Source organism: Bombina bombina, chromosome 6 (genome assembly GCF_027579735.1).
Source record: "Bombina bombina isolate aBomBom1 chromosome 6, aBomBom1.pri, whole genome shotgun sequence".
NCBI lineage: Eukaryota > Metazoa > Chordata > Amphibia > Anura > Bombinatoridae > Bombina > Bombina bombina.
Genome location: NC_069504.1, coordinates 371,899,661 through 371,920,184, shown reverse-complemented (window position 1 = coordinate 371,920,184; position 20,524 = coordinate 371,899,661). Strand labels below are relative to the sequence as shown.

The window sequence follows — 20,524 nt, the reverse complement described above, 5'->3', positions numbered from 1 at the left end:
TATTTCTGAACAAAGGGGATCCCAGAGAACAATTTACAACCATTTGTGCCATAATTGCACAAGCTGTTTGTAAATAATTTCAGTGAGAAACCTAAAGTTTGTGAAAAAATTTGTGAAAAACAAAAAAAACAATTTTTTTTATTTGATCGCATTTGGCGGTGAAATGGTGGCATGAAATATACAAAAATGGGCCTAGATCAATACTTTGGGATGTCTACTAAAAAAATATATATATATGTCAATAGATATTCAGAGATTCTTGAAAGATATTAGTGTTCTAATGTAACTAGCGCTAATTTTGAAAAAAAATGGTTTGGAAATAGCAAAGTGCTATTTGTATTTATTGCCCTATAACTTGCAAAAAAAGTAAAGAACATGTAAACATTGGGTATTTCTAAACTCAGGACAAAATTTAGAAACTATTTAGCATGGGTGTTTTTTGGTGGTTGTAGATGTGTAACAGATTTTGGGGGTCAAAGTTAGAAAAAGTGTATTTTTTTTCAATTTTTCCTCATATTTTATATTTTTTTTATAGTAAATTATAAGATATGATGAAAATAATGGTATCTTTAGAAAGTCCATTTAATGGCGAGAAAAACGGTATATAATATGTGGGGGTACGGTAAATGAGTAAGAGGAAAATTACAGCTAAACACAAACACCGCAAAAATGTAAAAATAGCCTTGGTCCCAAACGGACAGAAAATGGAAAAGTGCTGTGGTCATTAAGGGGTTAAACATTTTAATTTACTTCTATTATCAAATTCACTTCATTCTCTTGTTATTCTTAGCTGAAGGAATAGCATTGTCCTACAGGCAGCTAGATGAACATATTTATTTGGCCATAGCTAGTTAGCCAATCACAAGAGACAAATATGTGCAGGCATCAATCAGCAGCTTTCTTCCACTAGTGTGAAGTAGTATATGTGCATTTTCTTTTTCAACAAGGGATACTAAGAGAGAGAAGCACATTTGAAAATAGAAGTGAATTTAAAAGGCGTTTTAAAATTAATGCTTTATCTGAATCGTGCAAGTTAAATTTTGACTTTCGTATCCATAGATAACCAAAAAAAATGTAAGTTAAAAGAAAAAGCTTATTATAAAATCTATATTGGTCTGAAATGCTATATTTTGTCCACTATGAAAGAAGTAAAGTATATTTCTTTTGTATAATGAGTCTGGGTGTCTATAATATGTGGAATCTACATCCTGTCTGCAGGTGGAGGTCAAAAACCCTCACAAGAGATTTAAATTCCTCCCAACTCTACTCCTCCCTCCAGTTATTTCTTGGCCTCTGAGGTGAGAGGTTGAGTGAAGTGCTCTGCAATCAAGATCATTATTTTCTAATATATTGGGAGCTCAGACCTGACTTGAGACCCTTTCAGTTTTCACTAGAATATTTGAAATGGTTAAAGGTTAATTGCTTTTTGGATCTGAATTAGACTATCATTGAGAATGTTACTGGAAATAAAGTCTAAGTGATTTTCAAACAAAGGTCTGATTCCTCCAAAACTTCCTGGAAACCAGGATCCTCCTGGTCCAAGAGTAAACCGTCCAAAAAAACCTCTCTCTAATCAGAAGTCAGCATGAAGGAACGGCCTCCTTTCCAGAGAATCTTGTAGGATTTCACACCAGGCCTCCCTGGGAACGGTTTAATCTGTCTCACGTTCCAAAGGAGCCTCAAAAGGCAGCCACCTTTTTCAATATGTTCAGGATTTAGAGAACTTGGGAGTAATTCAACCCGTCCCAATATCTCAACAGGAGAGAAGTTTTTATTCCAACCTCTTTATTGTTCCAAAAAAGAACTCATTTCATACCATCCTGCATTTAAAGTCCCTGAACAAATTTGTCTGAGTTCCTTCTTTCAAGATGGAGACAATCTGAACCATTTTGCCCCTGGTACAAAAAGCTCAATTTATGACAACTAACGATGATTGTGTCTACTCATCCCAATTCACAAAGACCATTTCCAGTTTTTAAGGTTTGCTTTTCTCAACAAGCATTACCAGTTTGTGGCTCTACCTTTTGATTTAGCCATAGGCCCTCACATCTTTACAAGGGTTTTAGGGGCTCTGTTGGCAATAATCAGAACACAGGGGATACCTTATTTGGACAACATTTTGATCCAGGCCCGTTCTTTTCCCTAGCATCCACTCATACCCAGAGGATAATTTCTTTCCTTCATGCTCATGGGATGGAGAGTTTTTTTAATCTCAGCTAAAAGAAGTAGTCTTTCTGAGATTTATAGTAGACTCTGTTCAAATGCATTTTGTTTCTCGCAGAAACTCGCAAACACAAACTGCAAAAGGCATGTTGGTCTCTACAGATGATTCATTCCCCATCTGTAGCAAAGTGTATGGAAGTAGTGGGTCTTATGGTAGCGGCTTCAGACTTGGTACCATTTGCTAGTTTTCATCTTCGCTTCATCAGTGATCAAAGGATTACTTTAATCTAGAGCAGAAAATAGAGCTCAGTTCCTGTGTCAATCTCTCATGGTGGAGGGACAGTCCTTGTTTGACATTTGGAGCCTCTTTTCGGTCTACTTGGACTGTGGTCACTTCAGATGCAAGTCAAACAGGTTGTGGACCTGTTTGGGAGTCCGTAGGGTGCAGGGAGGGTGGTCTCCTCAGGAGGCAAGGTTACCTATCAACTTTCTAGAACATTGTGCAATTCTTCTGGCTCTTCACTCTTGGCCAATTCTCAGATTCTATAATCTCTACTTCTGAAAGCCAGATAACTGGTTACACACAAGATTTACCTTAACATTTGGAAATCCTTATTTTCTTTGTTGTTCTTCGAAAGTTTCTGTCAGAAATAATTTAGAATTCAAAGAATTTTTCAGTTTCTCCAGGGTTGTCTGAAGAGATTTATCGGCTGGTTCTTTAAAGGGTTACATTTCTGCCTTGTCTGTTTTGTCTCCTAAAAAAAGTTGGCTAAGTTTCCTCATATTCAAACTCTTGTTCAGGTCTTTGTGAGAATTTGGCCTGTTATTAGGCCTATATCTCCCCCTTGAAATCTTATCTGGTTTTATCTGTTTTTCAGGGTCCGTCTATTGAAGCTATGCATAATTTAGATCTAGAATTGTTGTCTTTGAAGGTTTTTTTTCTTCTAGCCATATCTTCAGCTAGACCAGTTTCTGAACTCTCTCGGCTCTGATTCCCCTTTTTGTTTTTTCACCAGAATAAAGCAGTTCTTAGAATCAAATAATATTCTTCTGAGGACATTAACCAGGAAATTGTTGTTCCTTCTAATTCTAAGGAACGTCTTATACACAATTTTTGGATGTGGTCTTAAAATATCTTCAGGCTACCAAAGATTTTAGACAGATCGCTATCTTTGTCCTTTTATCAGGTAAAGGAAAGGTCAAAAGGCCACAACAGTGACTTTAGCTTTGTGGCTGAAACAGACAATACATAAAGCTTACTTGGTTGTGGGAAAACAGCCTCCAAAACGAGTTACTGCACATTCCACTAGATCTGTATCTACTTATTGGGCCTTTGCAAATCTTTTGCAAGGAAGCCTCATTTTTAAAGTGCAACTTGGTTTTCTCTTCATAACAGTTTCAGAATTTTACAGTTTTTGATGCTTCTGAAGCTGCTTGTGGCAGGGAAGTCCTTCAACTGCAGTGTCGGGCAAATAGAAGCTGACTTTTATATGTCCCACCAGTTCTTAACATGGACTGTCAGCTTGGGTATTTGTATCCCATATGTTATGGACACACATGCACCCTCCTCCATTATACGAAAGTAAACAGAATTTAAACTTACCGATAAATTTCTTTCAGAATGAGGAGAGTCTGTGAGACCCGCCTTATTTTCTAGCATCAAAGGATCACTGTTCATATTTGCACTTCTTCTTAACCCTGCTTTCGGCCTTTCCTTCAATTTTTTTTTCTTCTTCCTTTGCTCAGCAATATGTTGGAGAGAGGAGTAGAGTTGGGAGTGATTAAAAGCTTTTGTGAAGTTTCTTGACCTCCACCTGCTGGCAGGAAGTATATCCCACATGTTATGGAGATACCATAACCTCTCCTCATTCCAAACTAAATGTATTGGTAAGGTATAAATTCTGTTTTTGTGCATTATTCAATTTACCTTTTTAATATAAAAATCATATTGCATAGTAAGTTCTAGAAGCAAGAGACTATAATAATTTAAGCTCCTAAAGTTTTGGCTTTTTGTTTTGCTTTTTTTTTTTTTTTTTTTTTTTTTTTTTTTTTTTTTCCCCTCTGGCTTCTAAGTTTCATATAGATTTGTTAACTTCTTTTTAAATAAATCTGAAAACCTCTGCTGTAGTACATCAAAGCGAGAAAAGTATAGGGCTAGATTGCTTTCTATTTGTTATCTGGTAGAAATAACAAAGCCCTCCATTAAAGATTTTTCTATTGGGTAAGTGCATTTGCTTGAATGAATGATGCGGGTTGCAGCATTCAGTACTTTTTGGAGCTGAATTTGTTTGAAAGTGCCACACTCAAAGATCTGCTCAAATCCAGCTATTTTTGTTCCTTCGTTTCAAACGGATAAAGCGGGCTCCAAAAAGAGCCGAATGCTGCCACCCACATACAAATGAATGATGAATGGTCATATCTCATATCTATTATTTATAATGTATTTTTTGTATAATAAAAAACATTACTGTTGAGTCAGAATGAGAAGTCAAACTTTCATAATTCAGTTTGGTAAGGTATTTATAGCATCTTTATTTCTATATGTAATCTTTATTTTCAACTTCGACCAGAACCTTAAATACTGGGCATGTCAGTAAAATACTGCTTGGGTGGCAACTCTAAATATGTAAGTCAGCCAGAGCTTCAGGTAGTAGACCTAGAATTGCAGATTTTTCTGTGCAGTTGCTGAACAGCCTGGTCAAAGCCTAAAGTGTGAATATGTGGTTGTTTGTAGACCACCTGTTTACCAAGGTCTCGTTTTCTTTGCAGGTCTGTTCATAATGAGCTGGAAAAGCACAGGTGAGTAATCAACAACTTGTGAGCCTAGCTTAGCATTATGCTGTATTTAGAATCCAGTCATTTGATTAGTAACCTGCTGTACTAGACTGATTATTTGTAACCATATAAACACATTGTCACACCCTGCCACAAGATTATATACTGGGCCATCTATTTTAAGGCACATTAACAAACCATATCATATTAAACCGCTCTGATACACAAAGAAACATCATAGGGCTTGTCAACCCCAGAGCTTAGGATCCATGGCCTCTACAACTATATATATATATATATTCCAATTGTGCTACATGTCACTTAATAAAATAATTTTTGCTCTTAATGTATTGCTGCCTTCTAAGTTTTAATTAAATGTGCCAACCCTGTTCAACAGAGTGGAAACTGCAGGCATACTTTCCTGTTTAAAACAGCAGATCTATTCTTGTACTTGGTTTTGTACTACCCATTATTTTTTTTTTTCACTGTATTAAAGGGACATTAAACACTAAACAAATGCTAGATAGAATTATGCATTCAAAGAAAAGATTAGTCTCAGAATAACATGTAGATGTATTTTGTGTTTGTTTCATTAGTTCTTTAAATATTGACACAATAAGTGTACTGTTTTCGTGTCTAAAAATCAATGGGTGCTAGTCTACCATGTTGTGACTTAGGTTTCTCTCTTTGCTGTAAACTATTAGGGACAGTTATAAATAGGTCACTAGAGACACAGAAAATAAGTGTATTGCAGAGTGTGTGGGGTATTAAACACACACTTAAACACTTTGAGATGGTAATATAAAATGATAAATGTCCCTTTTAAGATCCTTCAATGTTCTTCCCTTTTTTTTTTTTTCTTTTTTTTTTTTTTTTTTTTTTTTTCTTGGAGAATTATTTAGCCTTTTCTTTAAAGGTAGGCAGACTTAATTTACTCAGGTTTTTTTTTTTTTTTTTTTTTAATTTTCGGCTTTACAAATGCTAAGTAAAAGTTGTTAATACAGTTGGTAATTGGTAACTACACACGTTCTTGACATTGGCTCACCAGATGTTAGCTCCTAATAGTTAATTACTGCTCTTGAGTTGTTGTGTTTTTAAACTTTTTGCTTGGATTAAACAGTTCTGTTAATACTTTTATGCCCCTTTTTAATGATTGTATATCCCTTTTATCTATGCAGGCGAGCCCAGCTTCGAAGATGTTTGGAGCAGCTCAAGCAACAGGTACCCCTCAGTGTGGACACATCACGGCATACTACTTTGAGCCTCCTTCATCGTGCCAAGCAGCACATCAAAGTGAGTTTAAGTGGGCACTTATTCTAATGTGCAATTTACAGTGAGCTTTGATATAATAAAGAATTTGTGTTTGCACCTTTTGTGTTTTTAACACCTTGCGCCATTTGGACGTAGGTACTACGTGTTGCAGTATCTATGTCCAACACAGAGGTGCATGCTGCGGTCCCCGCTGGGGCAGAAGGCATCTACCTTCACATGGTAAGGGAGCACTGAAGGCAGATTGTTACAGTGAGTTACACTGTGTCACACTTTAACGATCATCATTGGTGCAGAGTGTGAGCGGTGGGTAGATTGGTCCATTGGAGGAGGGGTGGGGTTCCCTATCCTGCACAAAGAATGGGAGCAATGGGTCTCTACACTATCTAATTAATAAAATCAGCTAGAGAGGGGACCACACGCTACAGATAAAAGCGATCTCGGAGGGTGAGGTGGGGGATGCTACACTAAAATAAATATAAACAAAAGAAGAAGAAAAAACTAACATTTTTAAAAAGGTTGAGTATCCATAGTGCTTTTTACATTTAAAGTGACTTTTTTTTTTTATTGAAAATCTTTAATATGTAACAACAATTAAAGCTTTATTGCTACTTTATAAAGTATGGATTTATAAGGAACCTAAGTTTGTACTTGTCAATGAAACTGAGTAGTATGGTGGTAGCCCGAAGACACTGTGCAGCAAATTTTACTAGTCAGTCTGAAATGCCTGAGCCCTGCTAATGCAACTCAATAGGGGGTCTGAAGTTACTTTTATCACCCATGCTGATAGCCATGTCTTTAAATACTCAAGTTTGAAACTGATGCTGATTACTAGGGTGTTAACCCACATGCCTCTCTGATATTGATTTTTAAAGGGACAGTAAAGACAAAATTACTAATTACTATTAATCATGATTTTCATAGGCCCTACAATTGAAAAAAGAAAATACTCTTTTCGGAGCTGGATTTCTTCTTGTGAAAGTGCAACACACTTAGATCTGGATTTGCATAGATCTTAGTGTGCTGCACTTTTTCAAGAAGAAATCCGGCTTTAAAAAGAGCCGGATGCTTTCTTCCGCATTTAGCAGTGAACAAAACTGCCAAATGCACATGTCTAGTATCCTTGGTTTAAGAGCATACTTCAGTAGTCAAATAGGTGTTCAGGAGTGTACATGTGTCTTTATTACTCTATGGAAGTTGTTTGCAACATATATAACATTACTACCCTCCTGGTGGGGTGTAGAAGAGAACTAAATAAAATAATAATTTTTCATTGTTCTCTCTAAGTATTGGGCCTTTATAAAATTTCTTTATGGGCATTTATAAGGGATTTAAGCGACTGTGAAACTACCCTTGTTAATATTACGGGTTCCTTTTTATAAATCAGTTTTCTTGGGCAGTCAGGGACTTTTATTCTGTGTATTTCTCTTCGACCTGTTTATACTAGGTCAGGAGGAGAGGATTCCAGCCATATTTAGGATTGGTACATTAAAGTACTGTTATGTCCCTAAGTTCACAGAGTATAACGAAAGAACCGCCTCTAGGTGGATGCAAAATTTTTAAATCTGCAATTTTAAAGCCGGCGATGTAAGGCGGGCTAAACAGGGATTCAGTGTGTATGGGCTCTGTGTGTGTTTTTGGCGCGATTAAACGCACGCTGTAAGTACTACGCAGTTCCCTGAGATTCATGTATCCTAGGAAGGATAGCAGAATATGGTGTTGCATATGGCTGCACATTGCAATCCTGTGATAGAGCGGAGTAGTAGGTAAGTCCTCCTAATCGGCAGCTTTTCTCTCCAGTATGATTATCGGTTTATTATCAGGCGATTGCATTCGCACCTTAATCCTTTTTAGCCCTGCTCTACCGCACCTGCTTTAGGCTGATTTGTATATAGGGGTTGTTTTTATTTTTAACCCTGTGCATTTTTAAATGCATGTACTTGTGGTCCTCTTAAGTTGTGTGTGTGGTGTTTTTTTTTATTTTTTTATTATTATTCTCATGGAGTCTACCCTGCAGACCAGTGGCGACTGAGGGGATTTTTGACCATTGCTAGTACAGTGGTCTGTTTAATTTTGCCAATGTGGGGGCATAATTATATGTACCCTGGGCTGAGTTCATGTAGATGCTCTATATTATTTAACTCGGTAGTCTAAGGATCCTTTAAACATTTTGTTTTTTGCCTCCTAATATTGCTTATTTATTGTTGGGTATGGGCATGAGGATAGCCTTTTACTTTTTTATTGTAACCGAATATGCATTCCAATATTATTTGGTGGAGTTTTAGGTGTTGTATGTTTGTACAGTTTATATATTTCTTTTTTAAGACATGAGTCCACGGATCATCTCAATTACTAATGGCATTCACTTCTTGGTCAACAGGAGGCGGCAAAGAGCACCACAGCAGAGCTGTTAAATAGTTCCTCCCCTCCCTCCCACCCCAGTCATTCTCTTTGCCTGCGTTAGTGATAGGAAGTGGTAAAGTGAGGTGTTGGTTTAGATTCTTCAATCAAGAGTTGATTATTTTTAAAGTAGTACAAGATTGTGCTTTGTCCTAGGGTGTAGCCGTAGTCCATATCAGTCTCTTCAGTAGGGCTTTGGTGGCTTTAGAGCAATGGGAACTTGTGGGACACAATTCTCACTGCGCCTCCCATGTATTTTGCTGCCCTGTATGCCTTAGACTGAGGAAAAATGATTACTCGGCATGCCTTTTTTCCACAGGTCAAAGGGAGGGAGAGGACCTCTTAATCCTGTGAGCTGCCTAGCTGTCAGGCAGAAGTTAGGGTAAGTGCTAATTTATATATTTTCTGGGGGGACCCAGGAAGGAGTTAGCACACCTTTGCATATGAGACTGCCGGACATCAGCCTCCTGAAAAGGTTACGGCTCATTCCACGAGGGCTGTTGCTTCATCATGGGCATTTGAAGCTTCAAAACGAAGCTTCTGTGGAACAGATTTGCAAGGCTGCTAATTCTACAAATTTGACACTTTTGCCTCGGCTGAGGCCACTTTTGTGAGAAAAGTTCTTCAAGCAGTGCCCTGTCTTGTCCCTCCCGTATAATCTGTGTACTCTAGCTTTGGTTATTGGATCCCATTAGTAATTGAGATGATCCGTGGACTCCTCGTGTCTTAAAAAATGAAATAAAATTTATGCTTGCCTGATAAATTTTATTTCTTTTTTGACACGAGTCCACGGCCCGCCCTGTTTCTTGTAAGACAGGTTGTGGGTTATTGTAAACTTAAGACACCTCTGCACCTTGGCTTTCCTTTCTCTTCCTAACTTCAGTCGAATGACTGGAGTGGGAGGGAGGGAATGAGCTATTTAACAGCTCTGCTGTGGTACTCTTTGCCGCCTCCTGTTGACCAGGAGGTGAATATCCCATTAGTAATTGATATGATCCGTGGACTCATCCTGTCAAAATAAATTTATCAGGTAAGCATACATTTTTCTTTTTTCTGTACCCTACAGAAACTGATTTCTTTGGTTTATGCTAATTTTGCTTCTGCAGATCTTCTTCTTTCTTTACAGGAAAGAATACGTTTATCCTTTTTTCTACTACCCTGCTGTTTGGTTGCTTTCCTCTGGTTTAGAGGTTAATCCTGGGGATGGTGTCAATTTATAAGGGACACTGAACCCAAATATTTTCTTTTGTGATTCAGATAGAGCATGCAATTTTTAAGCAGCTTTCTAATTTACTCCTATTATAAATGTTTCTTTGTTCTCTTGCTATCTTTATTTGAAAAACAGCATATAAGCTGTTTTTTTGGTTCAGAACCATGGAAAGCACTTGTTTATTGGTCGGTTAAATTAATCCACCAATTAGCAAGAACAACCCAGGTTCACCAAAAATGGGCCGGCATCTAAACTTACTTTCTTGCTTTTCAAATAAAGATACCAAGGGAATGAAGAAAATGTGATAATAGGAGTACATTAGGAATTTGCTTACATTTGCATGTTCTATCTGAATCACAAAAGAAAATTGGGTTCAGTGTCCCTAAAAATACTATTAAAAACGGGCACTTTCATTCATCAAAGTTTACAAAGCATCCGTTTTTGTAAAAAAAAATTACCTTTTTTTTCTTTTCACAGCTAGAGCAGCTTCCCCCACCTAGAGATCCTCTATTCACACGACAGCAATGACCAATCCGGCTTCCTCCAATCACAGCATTGACTACCCAGGGGGGAAAGCTGTGATTGGAGGAAGCAGGATTGGTCATTGCTGTCGTGTGAATAGAGGATCTTTAGGTGGGGGAAGCTGCTCTAGCTGTGAAAATAAAGTTAATTTTTTTTTTAACAAAACGGCTGCTTTGTAAACTTTGAATGAAAGTGCCCCTGTTTTTAATAGTAATTTTTTTAAAAAACATGCTTTCATTCACCAAAGTTTGCCTTCACTTTAAGCCTTTTCCCTGATGTTTACCACCATTTGGTAGTAGTTTAGGTTTATGGGGGGGGGTGTTTCGTCAGGAATAAGGGTACAATACCTTGTCTATATGGTTATAGGTATTATGTAATATGCTTTCAATATACTTTAGTTTCTTTTTAAAGACACGATGAGTCCGGATTTCATCCTTGTGGGATTACGCCTCCTGGTCAGCAGGAGAAGGCAAAGAGCACCACAGCAGAGAGATATATATATATATATATATACACATGTCTCTTTACTCTGGATCCACAAGGCTCAACCGAATAAGCGGTTGTTAGCGCTCCCGAGCCTACACCAGGATTGCAGCGTGTCTGGTTGGCAGGTAGGCGCCTCAGCGGAGCTGCTGAGAAGTGGAGGTGTTTGATTTTTTTTTTCATAACGTGCAGTTAAATAAAGGCATAGTTCCCTGTTATTCGCTCAAATTTCATAAGCATTTTCATTTAATCTGGTTTTCCATTTTATAACGGCAACAAACGCTCAGTTTAAAATTTAAAGGGCCAGTAGTAAAAAAATAAATAATAATAAATTAAAAAAGGGATTTGTACAATCCTAAGATGAATTTAGAGTCTGTACAAGAGGTCACTTGCGCCATATGTTTGGATGCCAATGTGGAACCACCAGTTACTTTTTGTCCCTCATGTATTGAGAGGGTTTTACACTGTAGAGAAGATTTTTCATGATTAATATTTATCAAAGGCAAATGCTTCTCAGGTGTCTAATGATGAGATGCAGAGTATGCCGCAGCTTTCTCCACAAGCGTCCCAACCTTTAACGCCCACACAAGTAGTGCCCTGTACTTCTGTTTCTTCTGCAGTTACATTTAAAGACATTGCTGAGGTTATGTCCTCTACACTTTCAGATGCGTTATCTGCCTTTCCTATTTTTCAAGGCAAACTTAAAAGGAAGGATAACTATGAGGTCAATGAAGTTTCTGATGCTATGATGGCAATCTCGTATGTACCCTCCCAGTGATCTGAGATGGAGGGTAGGGAGGTTCTATCGGAAGGTGAGATTTCAGACTCAGAGTTCCTTACCTTTTGATTCAGAAGTTGTTTCAAGTTTAAACTAGAACACCTACGCCTGTTACTCAGGGAGGTTTTAGTGACTTTGGACGACTGTGATTCCACGGTAGTGGTCGTTCCTAAGAAATTGAGTAAGTTATATAGATACTTAGATGTTCCTTCTTACTCAGATGTTTTTCCGGTTCCCAAGCGGACTTCGGAAATTGTTACTAAGGAATGGGAGAGGCCAGGTATTCCATTCTCTCCTTATAGCAGACAATGTCAGGGAACATTGGCAGCCAGTTCCTAAGGTGGAGGGGGCTATTTCCACCTTGGCTAAACAAACTACTATTCCTATTGAGGATAGTTGTGCTTTCAGGGACCCCATGGATAAGAAGTTGGAGGGTCTACTGAAAAAGATCTATGTTCACCAGGGTTTGCTATTGCAACCGGCTGCTTGCATTGTTAGTCACTAGTGCGGCAGCCCATTGGTTTGCCGATCTTGCGGAGTCTCTTAAAGCTGAGACTTCTTTAGAAGAGATCCAGGATCGGATTAAAGCTCTGAAGTTAGCCAATTCTTTTATTACAGATGCTTCTCTGCAAATTACTAAATTGGCTGCTAAGAGTTCAGGTTTTTCCATCTTAGCACGCAGAGCCTTATAGTTGAAACCATGGTCTGCGGACGAATTATCCAAGTCTAAACTTTTGGCAATTCCTTACATGGGAAAGACCTTGTTTGGGCCTGGCTTGAAGGAAATTATCTGATATCACGGTAGGCAAGGGTTATCTCCTCCCTCAGGATAAAAGAAACTAGCAGAAAGGTCGACAAAGTAATTTTCGTTCCTTTAGTAATTTCAAGGGAAATTCCTTTTCTTCCTCCCCTAAGCTGGAAGGAAACTATTCACAATCCAAGTCTACCCAACCAATCTTGGAACAAGGGTAAACAATCCAAGAAACCTGCTGCTGATTCCAAGTCAGCATGAAGGGTTTGCCCCTGATACGGGACTATCTTGTAGGGGGCAGACTTTCCTTCGCTCAGGCTTGGGTGCGAGATGGTCAGGATCCCTGGGCTATAGAGAGAGTGTCTCAGGGATACAAACTGGAGTTCAGAAATTCTTTCCCCCGAGGAAGATTTCTTCTTTTGCGAGATTGTCTGTCTGCAGACCAGATAAACAGAGGCGTTTTTACATTGTGTAAGAGACCTATGTTCCATGGGAGTGATTTGTCCTGTTCCGATACAGGGACAGGGTTTTTATTAAAATTTGTTTGTAGTTCCCAAAAAGGAGACGCATCATAGACCTCAAGAGTCTAAACAAGTTTCTCAGAGTTCCATCTTTTAAGATGGAAACTATTCGTACCATTCTTCCATTGATCCAGGAGGGTCAATTCATGACAGTGCATCTAAAGGATGCATATCTTCATGTTCCTATCCACAGAGATCACAAGTTCCTGAGGTTTGCTTTTCTTGACAAGCATTTTCAGTTTGTGGCTCTTCCTTTCAGTCTGGCCACGGCACCCGGAATTTTCATAAAAGTTCTGGGGTCTCTGCTGGCGGTTCTAAGACCGCGGGGCATTGCGGTGGCGCCTTATCTGGACGATATTCTAATCCAGGCGTCATCTTTTCATCAAACAAGAGTTCTTTGATTCTGCAGACAAGGGTACCCTTCTTGGGAACTCTAATCGACTCTATATCTATGAGAATTTTTCTGACAGAGGTCAGAAAGTCAAAGATTCTGAATACATGTCGAGCCCTTCAGTCCACTCCTCAGCCGTCAGCGGCTCAGTCTATGGAGATGATTGGGTTGATGGTGGCGGCAATGGACATCATACCGTTTGCTCGTTTTCACCTCAGGCCTCTGCAGCTAAGCATGCTCAGGCAGTGGAATGGAGATTATACAAATTTGTCTCCTCTGATAACCCTAGAACAGGAGACGAGGGACTCTATTCAATGGTGGTTGTCTCTGGATCATCTATCCCAGGGGACATGCTTTTGCAGGCCTTCATGGGTGATTGTAACAGAAGCCAGCCTTTTAGGATGGGGAGCAGTCTGGGGCTCTTTAAAGGCTCAGGGTGTATGGACTCAGGCAGAGTCTCTCCTTCCCATCAACATCCTAGAGCTGAGAGCGATCTTCAATACTCTTCGGGCTTGGCCCCAGTTGGCTAAGGCCCAATTCATCAGATTCCAGTCGGACAACATTACGACGGTGGCTTACATCAATCATCAGGGAGGAACAAGGAATTCCTTGGCGATGACCGAGGTAGCCAAGATAATCGAGTGGGCAGAGGCCCATTCTTGCTATCTGTCGGCGATTCACATCCCAGTGGTGGACAACTGGGAGGCAGATTTTCTGAGCAGGCACACCTTTCATCCAGGAAAGTGGGAACTCCATCCGGAAATATTTTCCAACCTGATTCTGAAATGGGGTTGGCCAGAGTTGGATCTCATGGCATCTCGTCAGAATGCCAAGCTTACGAGATACGGGTCCAGGGATCCTCAGGCCGAGCTGATGCCTTGGCAGTTCCTTGGTCCTTCAGCCTAGCATATCTATTTCCCCCGTTTGCGCTTCTTCCCCGGGTTATTGCTCGAATCAAACCGGAAAAGGCTTCAGTGATCCTCATCGCTCCTGCATGGCCTTGCAGGATTTGATATGCCGATCTGGTGGACATGTCGTCCCTTCTACCTTGGAGACTTCCGTTGAGGAAGGACCTTCTCATTCAGGGACCCTTTCTTCACCCGAATCTAGTTTCTCTGCAACTGACTGCTTGGAGATTGAACGCTTAATCTTATCCAAGCGGGGTTTCTCTCTATCGGTTATAGATACCTTAATTCAGGCACGTAAGCCTGTAACTAGGAATACTTACCATAAGATATGGCGTAAATATCTTTCTCTTGTTAAGTGTATCCAGTCCACGGATCATCCATTACTTGTGGGATATTCTCCTTCCCAACAGGAAGTTGCAAGAGGATCACCCACAGCAGAGCTGCTATATAGCTCCTCCCCTCACTGCCATATCCAGTCATTCTCTTGCAACTCTCAACAAAGATGGACGTAGTAAGAGGAGAGTGGTGTATTATAGTTAGGTTTTTAACTTCAATCAAAAGTTTGTTATTTTTAAATGGTACCGGAGTGTACTGTTTCATCTCAGGCAGAATTAGAAGAAGAATCTGCCAGTTACTTCTGCAAAGATCCACTGCCGTTCTCACATATTCTGAGGAGTGAGGTAACTTCAGAGGGGGAATGGCGTGCAGGTTTTCCTGCAATAAGGGATGTGCAGTTAACATATTTCTAGGGATGGAATTTGCTAGAAAAATGCTGCTGATACCGGATTAATGTAAGTTAAGCCTTAAATGCAGTGATAGCTACTGGTATCGGGCTTATTAACAGAGATACATACTCTTATAAAAGTGCAATATAAAACGTTTGCTGGCATGTTTAATCGTTTTTAGATATGCTTGGTGATAAAACTTATTGGGGCCTAGTTTTTTTTCCACATGGCTGGCTTGATTTTTGCCTAGAAACAGTTTCCTGAGGCTTTCCACTGTTGTAATATGAGTGGGAAGGGCCTATTTTAGTGCTTTTCTGTGCAGCTAAAAATACTGACAGAGACATTCAGCTTCCCTCTGCATGATACAGGACATCTCTGAAGGGCTCAAAAGGCTTCAAAGTAGTGTTTGAGGAGGGTAACAACCACAGTAGACTGTGGCAGTTGTTGTTGTGACTGTTTAAAAAACGTTTTTGTCATTTATTATTCCGTTTTTGTTATTCAGGGGTTAATCATCCATTTGCAAGTGGGTGCAATGCTCTGCTAACTTGTTACATACACTGTAAAAATTTTGTTAGTGTAACTGCCTTTTTTCACTGTTATTTCAAATTTTGTCAATTTTGTTTCTATTAAAGGCACAGTAAAGTTTTTTTTATATTGCTTGTTAACTTGCTTTAAAGTGTTTTCCAAGCTTGCTAGTCTCATTGCTAGTCTGTACAAACATGTCTGAAACAGAGGATACTTGTTCATTATGTTTAAAAGCCATGGTGGAGCCCCATAGGAGAATGTGTACTAAATGTATTGATTTCACCTTAAACAGTAAAGATCAGTCTTTATCTATAAAAGAATTATCACCAGAGGGGTCTGTCGAGGGGGTAGTTATGCCAGATCCATCCAGTTCCGCGGACGGAACAAGGACAGGGGTTTTATTCAAATCTGTTTGTGGTTCCAAAAAAAAAAAGAGAACCTTCAGACCAATTTTGGATTTAAAGATCCTAAACAAATTCCTCAGAGTTCCGTCATTCAAGATGGAAACTATTTGAACCATTTTACCCATGATCCAAGAGGGTCAGTACATGACCACAGTGGACTTAAAGGATGCCTACCTTCACATTCCGATTCACAAGAATCATCATCAGTTCCTGAGGTTTGCCTTTCTAGACAGGCATTACCAATTTGTAGCTCTTCCATTCGGGTTGGCTACAGCCCCAAGAATTTTTACAAAAGTTCTGGGCTCACTTCTGGCGGTTCTAAGACCGCGAAGCATAGCGGTGGCTCCTTACCTGGCCGACATCCTGATACAGGCGTCAAGCTTTCAAATTGCCAAATCTCATACAGAGATAGTTCTGGCATTTCTGAGGTCGCACGGGTGGAAAGTGAACGAGGAAAAGAGTTCTCTATCCCCACTCAGAAGAGTCTCCTTCTTAGGGACTCTTATAGATTCTGTAGAAATGAAAATTTACCTGACGGAGTCCAGGTTATCAAAACTTCTAAATGCTTGCCGTGTTCTTCACTCCATTCCGCGCCCCACGGTGGCTCAGTGCATGGAAGTAATCAGCTTAATGGTAGCGGCGATGGACATAGTGCCATTCGCACGCCTGCATCTCAGACCGCTGCAATTATGCATGCTCAGTCAGTGGAATGGGGATTACACAGATTTGTCCCCTCTACTAAATCTGGATCAGGAAACCAGAGATTCTCTTCTCTGGTGGTTATCTCGGGCCCATCTGTCCAACGGTATGATCTTTCGCAGACCAGATTGGACAATTGCAATAACAGATGCCAGCCTTCTAGGTTGGGGTGCAGTCTGGAACTCCCTGAAGGCTCAGGGTTCATGGACTCAGGAGGAGAAACTCCTCCATATAAATATTCTGGAGTTAAGAGCAATATTCAATGCTCTTCTGGCTTGGCCTCAGCTAGCAACACTGAGGTTCATCAGATTTCAGTCGGACAACATCACGACTGTGGCTTACATCAACCATCAAGGGGGAACCAGGAGTTCCCTAGCGATGTCAGAAGTCTCCAAGATAATTAGTTGGGTAGAGACTCACTCTTGCCACCTGTCAGCGATCCATATCCCAGGCGTAGAGAACTGGGAGGCGGATTTTCTAAGTCGTCAGACTTTTCATCCGGGGGAATGGGAACTCCATCCGGAGGTGTTTGCTCAATTGGTTCTCCGTTGGGGCAAACCAGAATTGGATCTCATGGCGTCTCGCCAGAACGCCAAGCTTCCTTGTTACGGATCCAGGGCCAGGGACCCAGAACCGGCATTGATAGATGCTCTAGCAGCGCCTTGGTTCTTCATCCTGGCTTATGTGTTTCCACCGTTTCCTCTGCTCCCTCGTCTGATTGCCAAAATCAAACAGGAAAGAGCATCGTGATATTGATAGCGCCTGCGTGGCCACGCAGGACATGGTATGCAGACCTAGTGGACATGTCATCCTTTCCACCATGGACTCTGCCTCTGAGACAAGACCTTCTAATACAAGGTCCTTTCAATCATCCGAATCTACTTTCTCTGAGACTGACTGCATGGAGATTGAACGCTTGATCCTATCAAAGCTTGGTTTCTCAGAGTCAGTAATTGATACCTTAATACAGGCACGAAAGCCTGTCGCCAGGAAAATTTACCACAAGATATGGCGTAAATATCTTCATTGGTGTGAATCCAAGAATTACTCATGGAGTAGGGTTAGGATTCCTAGGATATTGTCCTTCCTCCAAGAGGGTTTGGACAAAGGATTATCAGCTAGTTCTTTAAAGGGACAGATTTCTGCTCTGTCTATTCTTTTACACAAACGTCTGGCAGAAGTTCCAGACGTTCAGGCATTTTGTCGGGCTTTAGTTAGAATTAAGCCTGTGTTAAACCTGTTGCTCCTCCATGGAGCTTAAACTTGGTTCTTAAAGTTCTTCAAGGGGTTCCGTTTGAACCCCTTCATTCTATTGACATCAAACTTCTTTCATGGAAAGTTCTTTTTCTGATGGCTATTTCCTCGGCTCGAAGAGTCTCGGAGTTATCTGCCTTACATTGTGATTCTCCTCCTTATCTGATCTTTCATTCAGATAAAGTTGTTCTGCGTACAAAACCTGGGTTTTTACCTAAGGTGGTTTCTAACAAGAATATCAATCAAGAGATTGTTGTTCCATCATTATGTCCTAATCCTTCTTCAAAGAAGGAACGTCTTTTGCATAATCTAGATGTAGTCCGTGCCTTGAAGTTTTACTTACAGGCTACTAAAGATTTTCGCCAAACATCTTACCTGTTTGTTGTTTACTCTGGACAGAGGAGAGGTCAGAAGGCCTTGGCAACCTCTCTTTCTTTTTGGCTTCGGAGTATAATCCGTTTAGCCTATGAGACTGCTGGACAGCAGCCTCCTGAAAGGATTACAGCTCATTCTACTAGAGCTGTGACTTCCACCTGGGCCTTTAAAAATGAGGCCTCTGTTGAACAGATTTGCAAGGCTGCAACTTGGTCTTCGCTTCATACCTTTTCCAAATTTGATACTTTTGCTTCTTCGGAGGCTGTTTTTGGGAGACAGGTTCTACAGGCAGTGGTTCCTGCCTTGTCCCTCCCATCATCCGTGTACTTTAGCTTTGGTATTGGTATCCCACAAGTAATGGATGATCCGTGGACTGGATACACTTAACAAGAGAAAACATAATTTATGCTTACCTGATAAATTTATTTCTCTTGTAGTGTATCCAGTCCACGGCCCGCCCTGTCCTTTTCAGGCAGGTCTAAATTTTAATTAAACTACAGTCACCACTGCACCCTATGGTTTCTCCTTTCTCGGCTTGTTTCGGTCGAATGACTGGTTATGGCAGTGAGGGGAGGAGCTATATAGCAGCTCTGCTGTGGGTGATCCTCTTGCAACTTCCTGTTGGGAAGGAGAATATCCCACAAGTAATGGATGATCCGTGGACTGGATACACTACAAGAGAAATACATTTATCAGGTAAGCATAAATTATGTTTTATTGGTGTGACTCCAAAGGTTACTCATGGAGTAGAGTTAGGATTCCCAGGATTTTGTCTTTTCTCCAAGAAGGATTGGAGAAGGGTTTATCGGCGAGTTCCCTAAAGGGACAGATCTCTGCCCCTTATCTATTTTGTTGCACAAGCGTCTGGCAGATGTACCAGATATTCAATCTTTTTGTCAGGCCTTGATTAGAATCAGGCCTGTGTTTAAACCAATTGCTCCTCCATGGAGTTTGAATTTAGTTCTTAAAGTTCTGCAGGGGGTTCTGTTTGAACCTATGCATTCCATGGATCTTAAGTTATCTTGGAAGGTTTTATTTCTTGTTGCCATTTCTTCAGCTCGAAGAGTGTCTGAGCTTTCAGCATTGCAATATAATTCACCTTACTTTATTTTTCATTCGGATAAGGTGGTTTTACGTACTAAACTTGGTTTTCTTCCTAAGGTTGTTTCAGACAAGAACATTAATCAGGAGATTGTTGTTCCTTCCTTGTGTCCTAATCCTCCTTCCCAGAAGGAACATCTTCTGCACAATTTGGACGTAGTCCGTGCTTTAAAGTTTTATTTGCAAACGATTAAGGATTTTCGTCAATCCTCTTCTGTTTGTCATTTTTTCTGGTAAACGTAAGGCTCAGAAAGCTACGGCTACATCTCTCTCTCTCTTTTTCTCTTTCTCTTTCTCTTTTTTTTTTTTTCTCTTTCTCTCATTGGCGGTCCCTTGGGTTTTCGGGCTAGCTTACCCGTTTGCTCTCTTTCTACGAGTCATTGCTCGTATCAAACAGGAGAGAGCATCCGTGAGTCAAATAGCTCCTGCCTGACCTCGCTGAGTCTGGTTTGCGAATCTGGGGAAGATGTCATGTCTTCCACCTTGAAGGATACCGCTGAGGAAGCACCTTCTAATTCAGGGTCCATTCCTCCATCCAAATCTAAATTCTCTGAAGCGGACTTCTTGGAGTTTGAACGCCTAGTCCTGTATAGAGACAGATTTTCGGAAACCGTGTTTGATACTATGCTTCTGGCTCGTAAACCTGTTTCTCGTTGGATTTATCATAAGATATGGCATACCTTTTTTGGCGTGAAGCCAAAGTTTTTCTTTGCGTCAGGTGAGGATTCCCCGATTTTTTTTTTTTTTTTTTTTTCTTTTTTTTTTTTTTCTTTTTATCCTTCCGTATGGCCTGGAGAAGGGTTAGTCAGTCAGTACTCTAAATGGTCAGATTTCTGTGCTGTCTATTCTTTTGCACAAACTTCTGGCAGAATTTCCAGATGTCCAAGCTTTTGTTCAGGCCCTGGTCAGAATCAGGCATGTATTTACTCCTGTTGCTCCTCCTTGGAGTCTTATCCTTGGTCTTAAGTTTTGCAGCAGGCTCCGTTTGAGCCGATGCATGCTGTTATGTGGTTATTTTGGGAGGTTTTATTTCTCCTTGCTATTTGTTCGGCTCGCAGAGTTCTGAGTTTTCAGCTCTGCAGTGTTTCCCCGTACCTTATTTTTCATGCAGATAGGCGGGTTTTCGTATTAAATTGGAGTTTCTCCTTTAGGTCCTCCTGCCTTGTTCTCCCTCCCTATTCCTTCCGTGTCTTCTAGCTTGGGTATTGGTTCCCACTAGTAATTGTAATGATGTTGTGGACTCTCTATGCCATAGGAAAGAAAAACAAAA

General features: G+C 40.3%; 1 protein-coding gene across 2 annotated transcripts in view; it reads left to right on the top strand.

The window, feature by feature from the left end:
* MXD3 (MAX dimerization protein 3) overlaps positions 1-20,524 on the top strand; it is a 52,151-nt gene that overhangs the window by 11,863 nt on the left and 19,764 nt on the right. For both annotated transcript variants that reach the window (XM_053717059.1, XM_053717060.1), the window contains exons 3-4: positions 4,933-4,962; positions 6,117-6,231. In XM_053717059.1, coding sequence (XP_053573034.1) covers positions 4,933-4,962; positions 6,117-6,231 — 145 coding nt within the window. The remainder of the gene's footprint in view (positions 1-4,932; positions 4,963-6,116; positions 6,232-20,524) is intronic.